Source organism: Chroicocephalus ridibundus, chromosome 1, assembly GCF_963924245.1.
Source record: "Chroicocephalus ridibundus chromosome 1, bChrRid1.1, whole genome shotgun sequence".
Classification (NCBI taxonomy): Eukaryota; Metazoa; Chordata; class Aves; order Charadriiformes; family Laridae; genus Chroicocephalus; species Chroicocephalus ridibundus.
The window spans coordinates 24,886,083-24,901,412 of record NC_086284.1 but is presented as its reverse complement, the minus strand read 5'-3'; the positions used below and the strand labels follow the sequence as shown (position 1 = coordinate 24,901,412).

Genomic DNA, 15,330 nt, shown 5'->3' with positions numbered 1-15,330 from the left:
CCTCTACACACATTCCGGGTTCTGCACTCATCAGACTTTTCCCGGCAAGGGCACAGCAATAAATCCCCCGTGGGGGCCGAGAACGGGATTGCGGCTCCCTGCAAACACTGACCTCGAAGCATCACGGGCCACCCAGTGCTCTGTGAGGCAGCTGTAGCCATCGAGTGGTCTCCTCCTTCGGTCCCGCTTTGGGCAGTTTGATCTGCCGTTGAGCCCCCACACGCTCTTCAACTTTCCAGTTGGGGAAAAGGAGGTTTTCTGGCAGATTGTCCCTTCTGTGTTTGTTCAAGCCACCTCCGTCCCGCTGAGCCCCAGGCTGCAGATCAGCCATCACGCCCCATCGCTCACCAGCACCTCGCCGTCTGCGGCTCCTGCCTTTCCTCCTCCCCTCAGCCCCCTCCAGCAGCCCCTCGTGCCTCCCGGGGAGCTGGAGGAGCGTGTGATTGTGACTGACAGCCTCACCTCTTCACCCACCCAGCGAGGCCTGGATGGGACCTCACCAAGCAGCTGCTCCCCGGCCCCGGGCGCCGAGTGCCTGCTGCTGGGGAGGCAGAGGCTGCTCTGCCAAAGAAATCCCGACGGGGCCATCCCAGCAGAGCCTCCAAGGCAACTGGGGAGGGATTTTCAAACCAGCTGGGTTTGTCCAGCATGCAAATAAATTGCACGGATATCTTACATACCTGCACAGCTGGTGGTAGTGGAACAGGTATTAGGAGCTTATACAGGGATTTCTAAGTACCTTAGCTGGGACATCATACTCCTCTCACCTTTTCCTGATCTTCTGAAGGTAAGATGGGGCAAAGCCTGAAGGCTGTGCAGAGAGGCCTTGAGGAGTGCCCGAGCTGTGGGTGAGCCATCAGCACCGAGGTAAGCACACCTCAAAGCTCACAGCCACCACGGTGATCATTCCTGGCACCCAAACACAGAATTTAACCCCAAAGAACCCTTCTCCACAGCTTGCCGGGTACCTCCACATTCTGACCTACAGGAGCACATGGCTGAAGCAGACGCGAAGCACGCCAAACAATTTATTCTATTGTCTTCCCTACCCAGTTAGCAGGAAGAACTCACTAAGGTAGACCTTGGTTGCTGTAGGAAGCCTCACAGGTCCCTATGTATATTTGAGAAACCTATAAACAGCAAAAGAATTTTAATTTTAAAAGTTGGTCAATAAGAATAGCTCTATGCACACCCTGCCAGCATGTCATGGGAAGACTGTCTGCTGGACACGAAAGGCAACCCTGCATAAACCTGAAGCACAAATGTAGGACACAGTCACATTTTGGCACAGTGACTTGGAAAAGGAATGAGCTCCCATCAAAGACGGGAGTGTTATTTCCACCTCACAGGGCAAGACAATACCTCTTTGCCTTCCCATATAGCACCTTTGGGAAAGGTGTAACGGTGCCTTCCAGAAGCATCTGCCCAGGGCTTTTCAACTCTAGTCTCAGGACTCGTGTAGGCGCTCTCCTTACACAAGTCCCTACTCCATCTCCCTCGCTTCCCCAGTCACCTGGCTGCATTTCTTACGTAGCTGGTGGGGTGGCAGAGAGGCTGCTCCTCCACAGGCACTGTGGGTAAAGCGTTGTACAAATCCAAAGCTCCCAGAAATATTAAGCACGGACTTGCTCTGAGCACGCGGCAGCTTTCCCACAACCCAGGCTGAGGAAATGGAAACATCTCCTGAAAGTGGGTGTTGTGAAGACTATCCTTGGTGCTTCTGTGGGCATGGGCTTATGTGCCAACGCATGCTGTGCTGTTTAAATAACAAGCGCTTCTTGCGTTAGCCCTTTCTCCACCTCCCCTGGCTCAAGAGAAGCCCACCTAAGTAGGACCAGAAATGCAAAGGGATAGTTAAGCTCAGTGTGGGGGCCAAGGAAAGACACCCTACTCCTCTCCTGGCAGGCTGAAAAGTGCGTTTCAATATCTTGTGACGTGGGAGCTTTCAGAGCAGCGATGGATCTTGTCCAGATTCCCATCCTGGGTTGGAGCTGGTGTGTGTCACCCCAGGGCAACGGCTTCATTAACATCAGTGCTGGTGCCAAGTTCCACAGCACAGGATCCCTTCAACTAAGGGAAGTCCTCTGGAGAGAGCTGCCTTCTGCCATCGCTGAAGCCAACCACCTTAAAATCCTCAGGGAGAAGAACATATTGCAAGAGCCCTGGTGGAAGGAGCAGCTTTGTTTCTGTTTTGCTTTCAGAGGGTAAGCACCTTTTTCTCTGCCTCTCCTACTGCTAGAACACAGTTTGTACATCCCATCATTCAGATGTCTGACATATTATTTCACAAAGTGTTCTTTATCCGTAGCTGTGACAAGCAAATTACACCGAATTAAGCTCATCTACCTTGGTCTCAAGGGACACTGACTATTAAACTGTCTCAGAACTGGCATCCTGACACACTGTCACCGCTCAGCCTAGAGGAAGATGCCGAGACGTGGCGTTACCCAACAAAAAACAGCTGCTCTATTCAGGGATGTAACTAAAACAGCACGTAGGGAGCACCACATTACTCAGTCCTTCTGCAGAAAAGAGGCTCAATTTATAATGGCAACAACGTTTAGTCCAAATGGCAGGTCCGCAACCTCACCGCTGGCTCCAGGAAATAATCTATGTCTTTCCTTTCTGATAACACAATAACCAATACAAGATCCTGCAGGCTCCATCCCACCGCCATTATCCCACTCGGTGCCAGTCAAACTGCCTACCCGTGCCCATAAAATCACCAACAGCCACCATACATGAAAGGCAGAGATCGCAGCTTGCCTTTTAGTGAAGCCAGGATGGGCCTGGGCAAGATACAACAGGAGGTGCTTTTTGTTTGAGTAACACTTTTAGAAAGAAATCGATGGACACTGGGGAACAGCACAAGTCATTTCTTCACAGAAAGCCTTCACTTGCAAACGGTTCCAACCCCTGTTCTCACTAACTGCCACCTCTGCTGGAGTCTGAACAGGCAAGAGACATAAAAGAAGGTGAAAACGACAGGAACAGCTTCCAACATCCCTGTTGAGAGAGCTTAAGGCCATTTCACATGACACGGCTGACTCCTACTTGCTTCACTCAGGCTCCACTCGTGCTTTGCTGTCCTCTTCTTGTTTCAGTTGGCAGAGGAGGGTCAAGTTGACACCACTTCCTGTAAAATAACATCCTAACGATCAGACACCATAACATCCTAATGGTCAGCCCCACAGAACTGCGCTGCTCCACGTGGTGGAGAAAGCTTTGTGCAAAGCTCCCACAGACACGGTAGCTGGGGAGACACCTGGGGCTCGGGCTGCTGACGTCCCTCAGCAGAGAAACACGCAGAACCTGCTCTTTTCTTTTGGAGGAGCCCATCCCGTCCAAATGAGACGCCAAAGACTGCCATACTGTTTGAACAGGCAGTGGCGCGTACCTGCCACCCACGTTAAGTATCTCCACTGAGACGGCAAAGCTTGGAAACTGAAATCCCGTTAAAATTAAGCATTGCACACAGAAAGTAAAAAGGAATTTGGAGAGATACGGTACGTTTGCTCACTCCTCTGCCGCTCAGGCCTACCGCCCTGGCTGCCTGAGGAGTCCGACGCCTACAGATGAACTGCCCCAGACCCAGAAGAGACTCTGCCCAGCAGTGGCTTCAGAATGAAGGAAAAAGGAAGCTGAGAGAAAACCTGACTTAATACAGGGCTGCCCCTCAGCTGGGCATCGCATGGGCAATTCAGCATTTTCCAGTTTACAGATACGCACAGGACGACCCAGACTCATTTCCTTCCTCAGACGGCTCCTCCCCACCACCAGCACTGAAACCCTCTTTAAAAGGGGTCATTGCAAAAGTTATTTATTTCTTCTTAAAGAATCAGGGTTCTTTTCAGGTGTGACAGATTCAGAGCTGCCACCAGCCAGGCCTGCTGGCAGGGCCAAGGTGAAAGCACAAGAGCCATTTACCCTCACGATCAAGTTAAGGTTGTAGACCATTTTCAATATAAGCCTACTCCATAAAAACAATTTGTCCTTTAGTCAGAGTAACAAAAACAGGCTCCCAGACTCCAGCTATTTGAAATACCCTCAGATTGGTCCTGATAATTGCTGGTGAAAGTTCTTGAATCGAGCACCAAAGGCTGAGGGAGGCGAGGAGAGGCAGGGCTCACATGCCATCCAAACTCCATCACTGGAATTTACAACTCTTCTAATTAAACATTCTCAAAGGTACTTTCTTCTTCCCCCCCTTTCTGTAACCCTCACGCAAAAAGCCGCCCAGAACAAAAAACAGGGACTGGATTTTTTTTTTTTTCACCCAAACAGTTCAGGAAAGTAATTTAGAGCCTTGCCTTCAGTATTCCTAACACCAGGATTAAAAAAATTATTTGATGCAGAAGATCATTTATAATTTAATTAACTTTATCTGCAACAGAAATACACCCCATCTTGAAGGTATCGGGTTATAGTAAGCATTGAAAAACCTTTTCTTTCTGCAGTTCTAGAGAAAGAAACCTCAAATTCCTCCTCCCAAAGGACCAGCTGACTCAGACATCAGAACAAGACAAATATTAAGATTTGACTTCCCTGTAGGCTCTCAGTTTGTTGAGGTAATCTGCAATACGTCTACTGAAAATGGAGTAGAATGAGTGAAATCACTGCAAATGGAGTAGCAGACTATTTTGAACTAAATGTAGAATATAATTTAGTTTTATAATAATTAGTTGATAAGCTGCGTCTTCATCTCAAATGCCTTCTTAATAGGAAAATTAAATTCAAGTGCAAAACTAATGGCAAAAGTCCTTTTTGTCGGTTGGACGCATTTCCATTAACAACTGAAATTAAAGCCAGTCTGGTACAAAGCTTTGGAGACATCACAATACACTGGTATCAAATAAGGTCTGCATTAATGTGAATAATATCAACCATTATGCATTAATATGAATATGCATCAATAAGAAAGCAAAAGATCTAGGCCAATAGTACTTTAGCCAAAGAAAAGTTAATCTCGTCGCCATTCCAGTACCTGCTAAGAGTCTAGAGATACTAAACAGGCAAGTTCAAAGCCTGAATATGAATTAAGAGGACAAAAAAAGGCTTTAATGCAAAAACCAAAGAGTTTAAGGCACTCACACTTACATACTTATTTTTATTCCAGAAACTGAGGAAAGTCAGATTTTGACAAGACTCATGCCAAAAGGAAGAGGGTATCACACAGTATTACTAAACCAGCATAAACTGTACTCAGATTTATTTATTTTATTTCAGCCTGGAGAAGAGCAGGCTCTGGGGAGACCTTATAGCAGCCTTCCAGTACCTGCAGGGGGCCTACAAGAAAGCTGGGGAGGGGCTGTTTGCAAGGGCATGTAGCGATAGGACGAGGGGCAACAGCTTTAACCTAGAGCAGGGCAGGGTTAGATTAGACATTAGGAAGAAGTTCTTTACAATGAGGGTGGTGAGACACTGGCACAGGTTGCCCAGAGAGGTGGTGGAGGCTCCATCCCTGGAGACATCCAAGGCCAGGCTGGATGAGGCTCTGAGCAACCTGATCTAGTTAAAGATGTCCCTGCTTACTGCAGGGGGTTTGGACTAGATGACCTCTAAAGGTCCCTTCCAGCCCAACACAGTCTATGATTCTGTGATTCATTCTATGATTTAGTTTTAAATCACCCGAGTACTTAAACCTCTACTCCACTCAGAGAATTTTATCTCCATCTCAAACACGGTTTGCATTTCAGGCTGACTACCTGTTTGGTCTTTCTTTTGTTCCCTGTGAGCAGCTCAGTGCACTGGAATGGATGATACCGGCTGACAGTCAGACTACACGAAGCACTTGCAGAAAAAAATCCTGCATATATTGCATATATTTGTGTCATAAAATCACGGTGTGGTATTAGATACAAAGGTAAGAATGAGTTACAGAAACCTTGGAAGAACTATTCAGACAGGAACATCTCTAGATTTTGTAGATGAAAAGGAGCTGTCTGATCTATGAGATGTAGCTAGTAATAAACCCACCTTCAGTGCATCTCCAGCTGATCGGCTACATGTACGCAACAGGGGTAATGACATTTTATGAAGACGCTGTATTTTTTTTCCTGCTATTTAAAAAAAAAAAAAATCCTTCTCAGTAGTTAATGGAAGCCTGCCCACTTGAAAGAAAAATTCCCATCAGATACTGTTTCTCAGGACACAACCAATACAGACGTACCATGGGGGAGCAGGGAGGTGTCGGTGACAAAAAGGAATACAGGCAAAGGCCATATGCAGATTTATGAAAAATAAATTTATTACATAACACCTTGTTTTAACAATGTTTGATTTTTTTTTTATTCAGAATACTTGCGTCATTCATGTAAAATAGTTTGATACAGTACATTGTATGTAAGTTTTTCCTCATAAATTCTAAGGCTCTCCTAACACCTTGATCCTCTGCTGTAGGAATGGCACCCCTAAACAACGTGCGAACATTTATAAAAAAAAATAATTAACTGAACAAAATTTAAAATCCACTACACCAAGCTGGTTCTCAAAAATCATGACGAAATATCTGAATGGATGCCGCACCTTTTTAGGAAATATCATTCATGCTTTTTTAATCCCAAAGCATGCTCACAAATCATTAACACCAACAGGAAAAAAATAAAACACTGTCTATGACAATCATTTTAGTTTGTTTGCTGAACCAAACATGTTTATATCAATGACAACATACTTCTTTTACTATCAAATAGCAGCTTTAATACCAGTCAAGTCATAGATTTAAAAACAAAACTAAAAACTTACGGTGGAAATTAATCTTTGGGACATTTGTAATTGCTGGAAAAAGAAAAATGCAAATGTTTTCATGTTCTTAAAAAAAAAAAATCTCATCGTAGCAATCATGTTGGTCATAAAACATTGATCGAGGTGGAAAATGAACCAACCCACAAAAGTCACTAAAAATAAACGTCTATCAAAATTGTCTCAATCGGAGTCACGGTTAGTTTGCTTTTTTGCCATGGTAACATATAGTGTATGCTTCAAGTACCAGTTGAAAGGTGTTGTGTACTGTCGGTCAGATAAAAGTTGTTACACCAAGAGAATTCACCACATACGACAACAAAAAATGCTTGCCCCTAGCACATTTCACAGCTTCAACTGCTACAGACTGTCACTGGAAAAAAAATGCATCGGTCAGTCTGAACCATGTCAAGTAAACTATGGAAGTAGCATATCCACAACACAAACTGTGCTAGCACTTTCTTTTCAAGTCTAACCCCAGAAACAGGTACGATTTGGGAGCCACTACTCCGCTCTGTGGAAGGGGGTGGATCGTGGCGATCGGACAGGTTGGAGGTGTGGTTGTACAGTACATTCTCATGGCCCAAGCCGGGTTCCAGGCAGGCAGCTGCGCGGCCGGTCCTGCAGCATTAGCAACAGTGCATTGACGTTATTGGGATGCAGCTCAGTACCGGTGCGTCTGGTGCGAGTACTGTGGCGGCTGCTGGGAGGTAGTTGAATATCCCATGCTGCTCTGTGGCTGTGATGTGCTTGGTCCGGGGTTGGGGTAGGCAGCATGGGGGTTGGAACGCTGCAGAGGGGGTAAAAGCAGAGGAAATGCAACCCTTTGTAACAGGTACATGGCAAGGCAGTTTCGCCTACTGATTTATTTCTTCAAGAGGTACCAAGCGCACACGGTCCCAAAGCAGCTGCGCTTCCAAGCTTCTTTCCACCTACTCTGATTACAGCAGGTGCAGGTATGAACATCATTAGACAGTGACAGCCACCACTGTCAGTTATCCATCCTAATTACCTCCTGTGACTCTACACCCGTCATAGTCAAACCTTCAGCCAGCCCTCCAGATGGCGACAGTTCACCTGCATGTTACACAAGGCTACCACCGCTCACGGCAGCGGTCTTCTCCACTTGCCCCCTTCCCCTACCAAGGAGGTATGTTGGGATGGAGGTTCAAACATCTGTGCATCTCACTGCTGGTGAGCCACTCTGCATTATTCTGCAGATTTTCTTACTCAAAGGATATGCTTAACACCCTTTTGTGTGACCTAGGAGTAAAGGCTGAGCGCGCTGTGATTATTTAGGTTAAGGTGTCATCTAGCAGCAGCCCTACAAATACTTGATGGAGAGTTAAAGAGAACAGCCCCACGCTTCTCAGTGGAACCAGATATTGCAGGGAGAAATGGCCATAGACTGTGGCTTGGGGGGTTCAGGTTGGACATTAGGGGGGAAAAAAAATTTTCAAAAAACCCCCAAACACTAATAGAGCAGCATAGCACTAGAAGAACTTGCCCAGAGAGGCTGTGAAGTCTCCCCATCTAGGGAGGTTTTTAAGACTCAGCTAAACAAAGCCATGGCTGACCTGATTTAGCAATAGCAACAGTCCTGCTCCAAGTGGGAGACGGGGCTACGTGGTCTCGAGACCCCTTTCAACCAGCATTTCTACAATTATTTATTGAGTGGAGCATTCATCATTGCAAGAAGCTCTGGGCAAACCAGCAACTGCCTACTTCAATTTTAACCTAGAAGTTATTTACACATCATGAGTTATAAAGGAAAAAAGATTGTGAGATTTTCAATCTCAGCATATGACCACTTAGTAGCATTTAACATTTCATTAAGTTAACACAATTTCAGTACATTACTGTGCTGGTTTATATTTATGTTATGGTTTACACACACACAATTTTTTCAGCATTTAGAAACTGCTGTGTAACTTCTGAACTCTTAATATCACAAGATGTATTAGGATTTTTAGCAAAAGCTGCTCCTAGTAAAGGTCTAGAAACTTCTCTATGGTGAATATTCCACGACTAGGGTATTGCTACTGAGACCTGAATACGCAAAACTATGGTGAACAAACATCCTGAAAAAGTAAAATATTAAAATAGCTTTACAGATTTTATAAGTCACAACATAAAATAATAAATAACAAGTCCATGTTTTCCCGCTGTTCAGCACTTAGAATGGAAGCCATAATCAGGATGCTGAGCCGATGGCGGAAATGAAAAGGCAAACTCTATTTGTTAACATGTGCTCGCAGGACTGAGCTAATTCTCTAGGGGTGTATAGTGTAAAGGGGAAGAAAAGCTGGACCAGCACTTAATGCCAGGGGCAACAAACCAGCACTGCTGAACTGCCCCGTTAACACAGTGACTGATGAGCTTTTGTGACATTTGCCTTCAGTCCTGAGAGACGGACTAAGTCACTCGTCATCACTCCTCAACAGAAGTGTCATGGCTCTGGGTCACCCTTCTCTCCATGTGACAAATACAGGATGAACTTCAGAGAGCAAAAAATCTCTGAACATTCTTTTTGCCCAAGCATGGCTCCTGTATGTAGGAAACTATCACAAGTTTAACCATTTAAAAACTGACCATTCATGTGACTTGTAAACATTTTCGGCATCCTGACTTCTAAAACAGAACTTATTTTAGAGGAAGGGAATTAAAAATCATCAGATTCTTTCATGACACCCAGTGCAACAAATGGCTTTTGTTTAAGAACAAATATAAATATCCAGTCCTTTCTAAAGGCCATTAAGCACCCAGAAGCAAAAGCTTGGAACAGTGGAATTGCTCTAGCCTGTTTAGTCACATTGCCTTTGGAAGTGTCACATTCCAGATTTAAATGAGAAGGCAAGGAAGGCTGTGTGCCATGCGTCTACTATTTTTATGCATGGCAGAAAAGGATACAAGGTCAACTTGCTCTGCAGAGAGTAATTTGACTTCTGAGTGGATGGAGAAACTGTCTTAGTGTGTCTTGCCCAGGAGATGGCAATCCTTCTTCACAAGCTTTATACGGGGACTTTGAGCAAATTAAATGAAGAACAAAGGAACAGGTGTTTGATTAGAACAGAAGGCTGTATTGTAATATTTGTTCGCCATCTCCTCAAGTTCCAGGATCAGAAACAAAAAATGTGAGGAATTTTTTTCAGGGAGACCTGAAACCACCAATAGGCAACTCTTAACTGTTCCACTGTTCCACTGCCAGCAAGTTCAGGTCTCCTTCGATTACCATGTTTTCCAGATACCTTAATCAGAAAAAAATCTACCCACTGCCTTCTTGCAAGACTGCAGGGGAGATGTTTTGTTGGGGTTTTGTTGTTGTTGTTTTGGTGAGTTTTTGGTGTTGTTTTACATTTGTTTTTTGTTTTAAACAGGTGTTTTGCCTTCTAAAGAGACAGCAAAAAGATTAGTCAGAAGCAGTAAACTTACCAATAAGAGCTCCTGAGATAGCCAAGTAACAGTTATCACTATCTCAAGGCAAAAGTATCCTGAAATTACATTTGTTGACAAGGGCTACCCCCAGATACAATCCTGGGATTGACATCTGAGAGTACAAAAGTTTTGATGAATGTGAGCTGAAAACAAACCAACATCAACTCCTGCTGAAGCAATCTGAGTCTTCTGACTTCTAGCAAATCTCAGCTCTTGCTCATAGAAGTGGAAGCTGAAGTTTGTTCAAACTGCCAAGCTGCAGTAGCAAAATGAGGTGAAGGGTGTGTAATTAGGGCACGTAAATGGGGCTCCCTGACATAGTCCATGCAACCTCTGCATCAATCTCCTTAGATATGTGGCTCAACATGATGGGAAGGTTAAGAGAAAGTCAGATTTGCCTTCTTAAAAATACACACACAGAAGTAGTAGATACAGCCAGCTAAAAGGCCCAAACAGCAATCAACTTGGTAGCTTGCCAAATTGAATGGGATGAATCTCCTGTAAAGGAGTCCTCTGTGATGCATAACCCAACTAAAAGAACGACAATATTTGTACTTAGAGGCACCCCACAGCACAGCACTCTAGTTAAGGCTGACCACTGTTTCAAAGAGCTCCAAAAATCTTTATTGTTCAAGGAGAACAACTTAAAAACTGACATGCTATTGTTGTCCTGGGATTAGTTGAGCAAAGGCACTTGGGGACTATATGAAGGATCTTACAGTAGTGCTCCTGAAAATTGACCTTGGCTTATTTTTTTGGTAATCTCAAGTTTTGCTCAACGCTGGAAATACATAGATCTATACAAGGATGAGGGTAATGCCCCCAGGCAGCCTTTGAGGACAGCTGGTACTCTCAAGAACAAACTCCGAGATGAAAGATTTCAAAACCGTTGGTGTTTATGGAGAAACAGTATCAAATTGTGAAGAACAAGTTGACAACAGTGGTTTTATTGATAGCATTCTTTAACTCTCCCTAAGTTTTGCTACAGAATATAAGCATAGCTAAGTGGGTTCCAGATATTGGAGAAGGGATGGAAGAGAGACTATCCCTTTTCACCTTTAAAATATCTGAAAACACCGCCATCAATTTCTGACTTCCCCATCCTTTGATTCCATCAAAGACTCTCTTCGAATTGGCCTTCTGCACTATCGCTCCAATGTGAACCAGTATTTAAGCAGTTCCTGTAGGCTAACTTTTTCACCAGCATGCCTCCTCTTGAGATCTTCTATTCCCTAGGCTTCTTAAAATCTGCAACCTCTCTAACTATTCCTATGTACGTTATTTGAAAAGTCTTCCTTGCTCCTCTTTTGCAATTTCTTAGCTTGCATTAACTAAAGGTTCTGTCCTTAACTGTCTTCGCCTTGATGTCTGGGAGTAATCTCATCCAAACCCACAAATTCAGGTATCATTCCCTGCGACGACTCTCAGGTATACTCCTCCTCCCGGCTCTTCTGATTTCCTAATGTCTGACCATAAGCTCAAATGCAGGGAAGCATGAACACAGTTTTCAAGTTTTCCTCACGCTTTTTTCCTAGGCTCCTCTTCTTCCTCACTCATTGATTGCCACCACCTCACCTGTCTCTTCAGTTCTGTAATACTGAGCTTACTCAACCTGGAATCTCCCTTGGTCTTCAAAACAGAGGTTATGACAGCATCATGTCAAGTCATCCAAAATACTTCTTGTCATCAAAATACTGTTTGTCATCCAAAATACTGCTTTCCAATCCATTTGCCCAACTAAAACTCTTCTTCAGATTCTTATTTCACAGCTTGTTTACTGCAATATCATTTGTCTCCTACTATTACAGACTTGTTCAAACAAGGAATGGTATTTTTAGGTGATACAGAGCACAGCACAACAGGCTCCTTGTCCACAATCTGCATTCCCTAATATGAAGATAAAAAAATTATTAACTGTAACAATCTCTGATCCTAATTTCCTTACTGCTAACCTAAAGAGCATCAGCATATCAATTTACAGGCAAACTATCAACTAAATGCACCTGAAAAAAGCCAAAAAATAGCAGTTAATACCGTGACATTTACAAATTTATTTTTTTTTTTAGCTTAAAGAAACACTGCTGTAAACATGAGAACCAAATACACAATATATGAATGAAACAAATACCTGATAGTCTGAGGTCATAATAAGTCCACCTGAGGTAGTGGTAGGAGGAACAACTCTCACTTTTTTCAGTGGGGGTCCCTGTGTGTGACTGTTGTCTTGGTTCCCTGGATGACCAGTTCCGTTAGTATGGTTATTGCCCTGCTGCTGCTGCTGGTTCTTCTCAATTGTTTAAACACAAAGAAAAATTTCAACTCAAAAGCAGTACGTGAAATAACATGAAAACAGGAAATAGTGTGAAAGCCAGTGAAGCATGATGATACTGTTCTTCCAGTACTTACTTTGTCTCCTTTATCATCTGGTTCTTCTTCTGTTAAAAATTCTCGTTTTGGGTAAGGGATTTGACAACCTGCAAAAACACTGCCCCCCAAAAAAGTCTATTTATCACTGTATTAGAACAAAAGGGTTAGACCTGTAAGATTTATACTTCACCCATGCTAGTTTCAAGGTGCCTGAGCCACAGCCTAATAACCTGTAACTAATGGAGAAGTTTTCCCCATCTTACTTTCATCATATTCTAAACTTAGTAAACGTATTCACATTTACTTTTAATCTTCAGTAGTGTCTTATACACTCAAACCCCTAATAGTTTTCACCGCTTCTGGTAACTGGTGGCTGGAAAGGTGCACCACCTGTTAGATATCTGCAAGGGCACAAATCGCTATCTTAATCCAGCTATCGTGTAATTCACAATCTCAGGACTAACTGAAAATACTCCTGGAAACTCCACTGACTATTAATAAAACCACCTGGAACAAAGTTTAAAAATAACTACAAATTTAATCTGTCAATTCATATCTCATGGCCCGCATGAATTTGCTACTGCTAGTGCAAGCTAATATTTACCTGCCCTTAATCAGTAGAATGTATTTATAATGAAGTCTCTGTACACCTGTTAGCATTACTCATTGTGTATTCACATAAAAATGCCAACCTAAAAGCAGTTCTGCAAAAACAAATCATTCACATTACAACATTAAATCACAGAGACAGGTCAGGAGCTGTTATAAATAATCCAGTAGGTTTTAGTGAAGTAATTTAATTTTTAATTAATTACTTATAAACATACATACCATATTTTATAAATTCTTCCCTAGATAATGGTAGAGAATCATACACAGGATGTACTAGTAGCTTTCCTAAAAAGGTGTACGATCATGCTCTCTGGCTAGCCTTTTGGGAGGGGGGATTAATTTTTAATGAAATCATTCATTGTCCCTAAATTTTCTTCCTTTTGTAAATCACCCTGCGCAAACAAAAAAAAGAGGCGTGTCTACGGAAAATGGATTTAAGTTGTTAAGGATGACAGCACAGAGACACAGAGTTGACTTCCCCCACCCACTGAATTAACAACAAAGGCTAAGACACAAAAATGTAAGCTAATTAGAGTGTCATATGGCATTCTGGAGCAGAGAAGTGGACCTGCGGGCACTTAGCAGTGGTCTACAAAGATCTGTAGCATGCATAATCAACCTGTCAGTGAATAACAAGATTAGGGCTGCGACTAATAGGATCAAAGTTCCATAAAGCAAGAGACTAATAAGAATGCTACTTAATTTTAAAAACCACAAATGGCATTTTAGTGGTTATAGCTTGCTTTGGTTCTTAGAGAGTAAGTATTTAGCTCAATAGTCACAAACGTATTTACAGCAGAGAGAAAGCACGCATTTCTAAAGCATCTCTGGGTGTACTGATAGGTTAATAAACTAACCACTTACTCGGATGTGGGAAGAGGATCTTCTAAGAAATAGGGATCCTGCATAGCCTGTTCTGAGGTAATTCTCTTTATTGGATCCATAGTGAGTAATTTCTGAAGCTGCAAAAATAAAAGATAAAACACTCCACATTACCAAAATATTTTACAGAAACTTCACTGTATTATTCCTGAAAGATGAGCTGATACAAGTGTGTCTGAACTCAAAACCCTAACCATAAATGGCATAACCACATTCTTCTCTCTTGTTAAAATAGTAACTTCATTTCCCATCAAAAAACACCTATTTTTACTTGCAAAGCCCAGGACACACAGTTAGTTCCAGTCAAAATGTTCTAGCAAAAACATTCAAAGAGTTTCCATGACGTACCAGCAGCTTTAGTCATAGAATCATAAAATAGTTTGGGTTGGAAGGGACCTTTAAAGGTCATATAGTCCAACTCTCCTGCAATGAGCAGGGACATATTCAACTGGACCACGTTGCTCAGAGCCCCATCCAACCTGACCTTGAGCGTTTCCAGGGATGGGGCATCGACCACCTCTCTGGGCAACCTGTGCCAGTGTTTCACCACCCTCGTTGTAAAAAATTTCTTCCTTCTCTCTAGTCTAAGTCTTCCCTCTTTTAGTTTAAAACTGTTACCTTGTCCTATCACAACAGGCCTTACTAAAAAGTTTATCCCATCTTTCCTGTAGGCCCCCTTTAGGTACTGGAAGGCTGCTATAAGGTCTCCGCAGGGCCTTCTCTTCTCCAGGCTGAACAACCCCAGCTCTCTCAGGCTGTCCTCATGGCAGAGGTGCTCCAGCCCTCTCATAATTTTTGTGGTCCTCCTCTGGACCTGCTCCAACGGGTCCATCTCTTTCCTGTGCAGAGGGCTCCAGAGCTGGACGCCAAGTAGCGTCTCACCAGAGTGGAGTAGATGGCAAGAATCGCCTCCCACAACCTGCTGTCCACGCTTCTTTTGATGCGGCCCAGGATAGAGTTGGCTTTATGGGCTGTGAGCACACATTGTTGGCTCATGTCCAGCTTTTCAGCCACCCGTACCCTCGAGTCCTCCTCTCTTCAACGGTCTGTTCACTTCCCACAAGAAGATGCAACATGCACATATTTGGCCTGATTTCTTCAACTACACTACATTTAACAGGAAGCAACATCATATCCATCTAAATTCAAGTCCTTCTTCGCAATTAATAAAAGTGATTCCATGTCCATTATTGCTCATTATTTAGTATTGTCATATTAGTACAACTCCATTGTCATCCACAGTATTTTAAAGCTGTTATATGAAGTCACTCCTTAGAAAATCTTTATGCTACA

At 43.3% G+C, this 15,330-nt stretch overlaps 1 protein-coding gene across 4 annotated transcripts in view; it reads right to left on the bottom strand.

The window, feature by feature from the left end:
* Positions 1-6,223: 6,223 nt before the first annotated feature.
* CDK8 (cyclin dependent kinase 8) overlaps positions 6,224-15,330 on the bottom strand; it is a 91,029-nt gene continuing 81,922 nt past the window's right edge. For 3 of the 4 annotated variants that reach the window (XM_063331574.1, XM_063331587.1, XM_063331594.1), the window contains 4 exons: positions 14,020-14,117; positions 12,583-12,661; positions 12,305-12,463; positions 6,224-7,531 (listed from right to left, as the gene is read on the bottom strand). In XM_063331574.1, coding sequence (XP_063187644.1) covers positions 7,406-7,531; positions 12,305-12,463; positions 12,583-12,661; positions 14,020-14,117 — 462 coding nt within the window. In that variant the 3' untranslated portion in view covers positions 6,224-7,405. The remainder of the gene's footprint in view (positions 7,532-12,304; positions 12,464-12,582; positions 12,662-14,019; positions 14,118-15,330) is intronic. The other variant, XM_063331583.1, reaches the window with a different exon arrangement.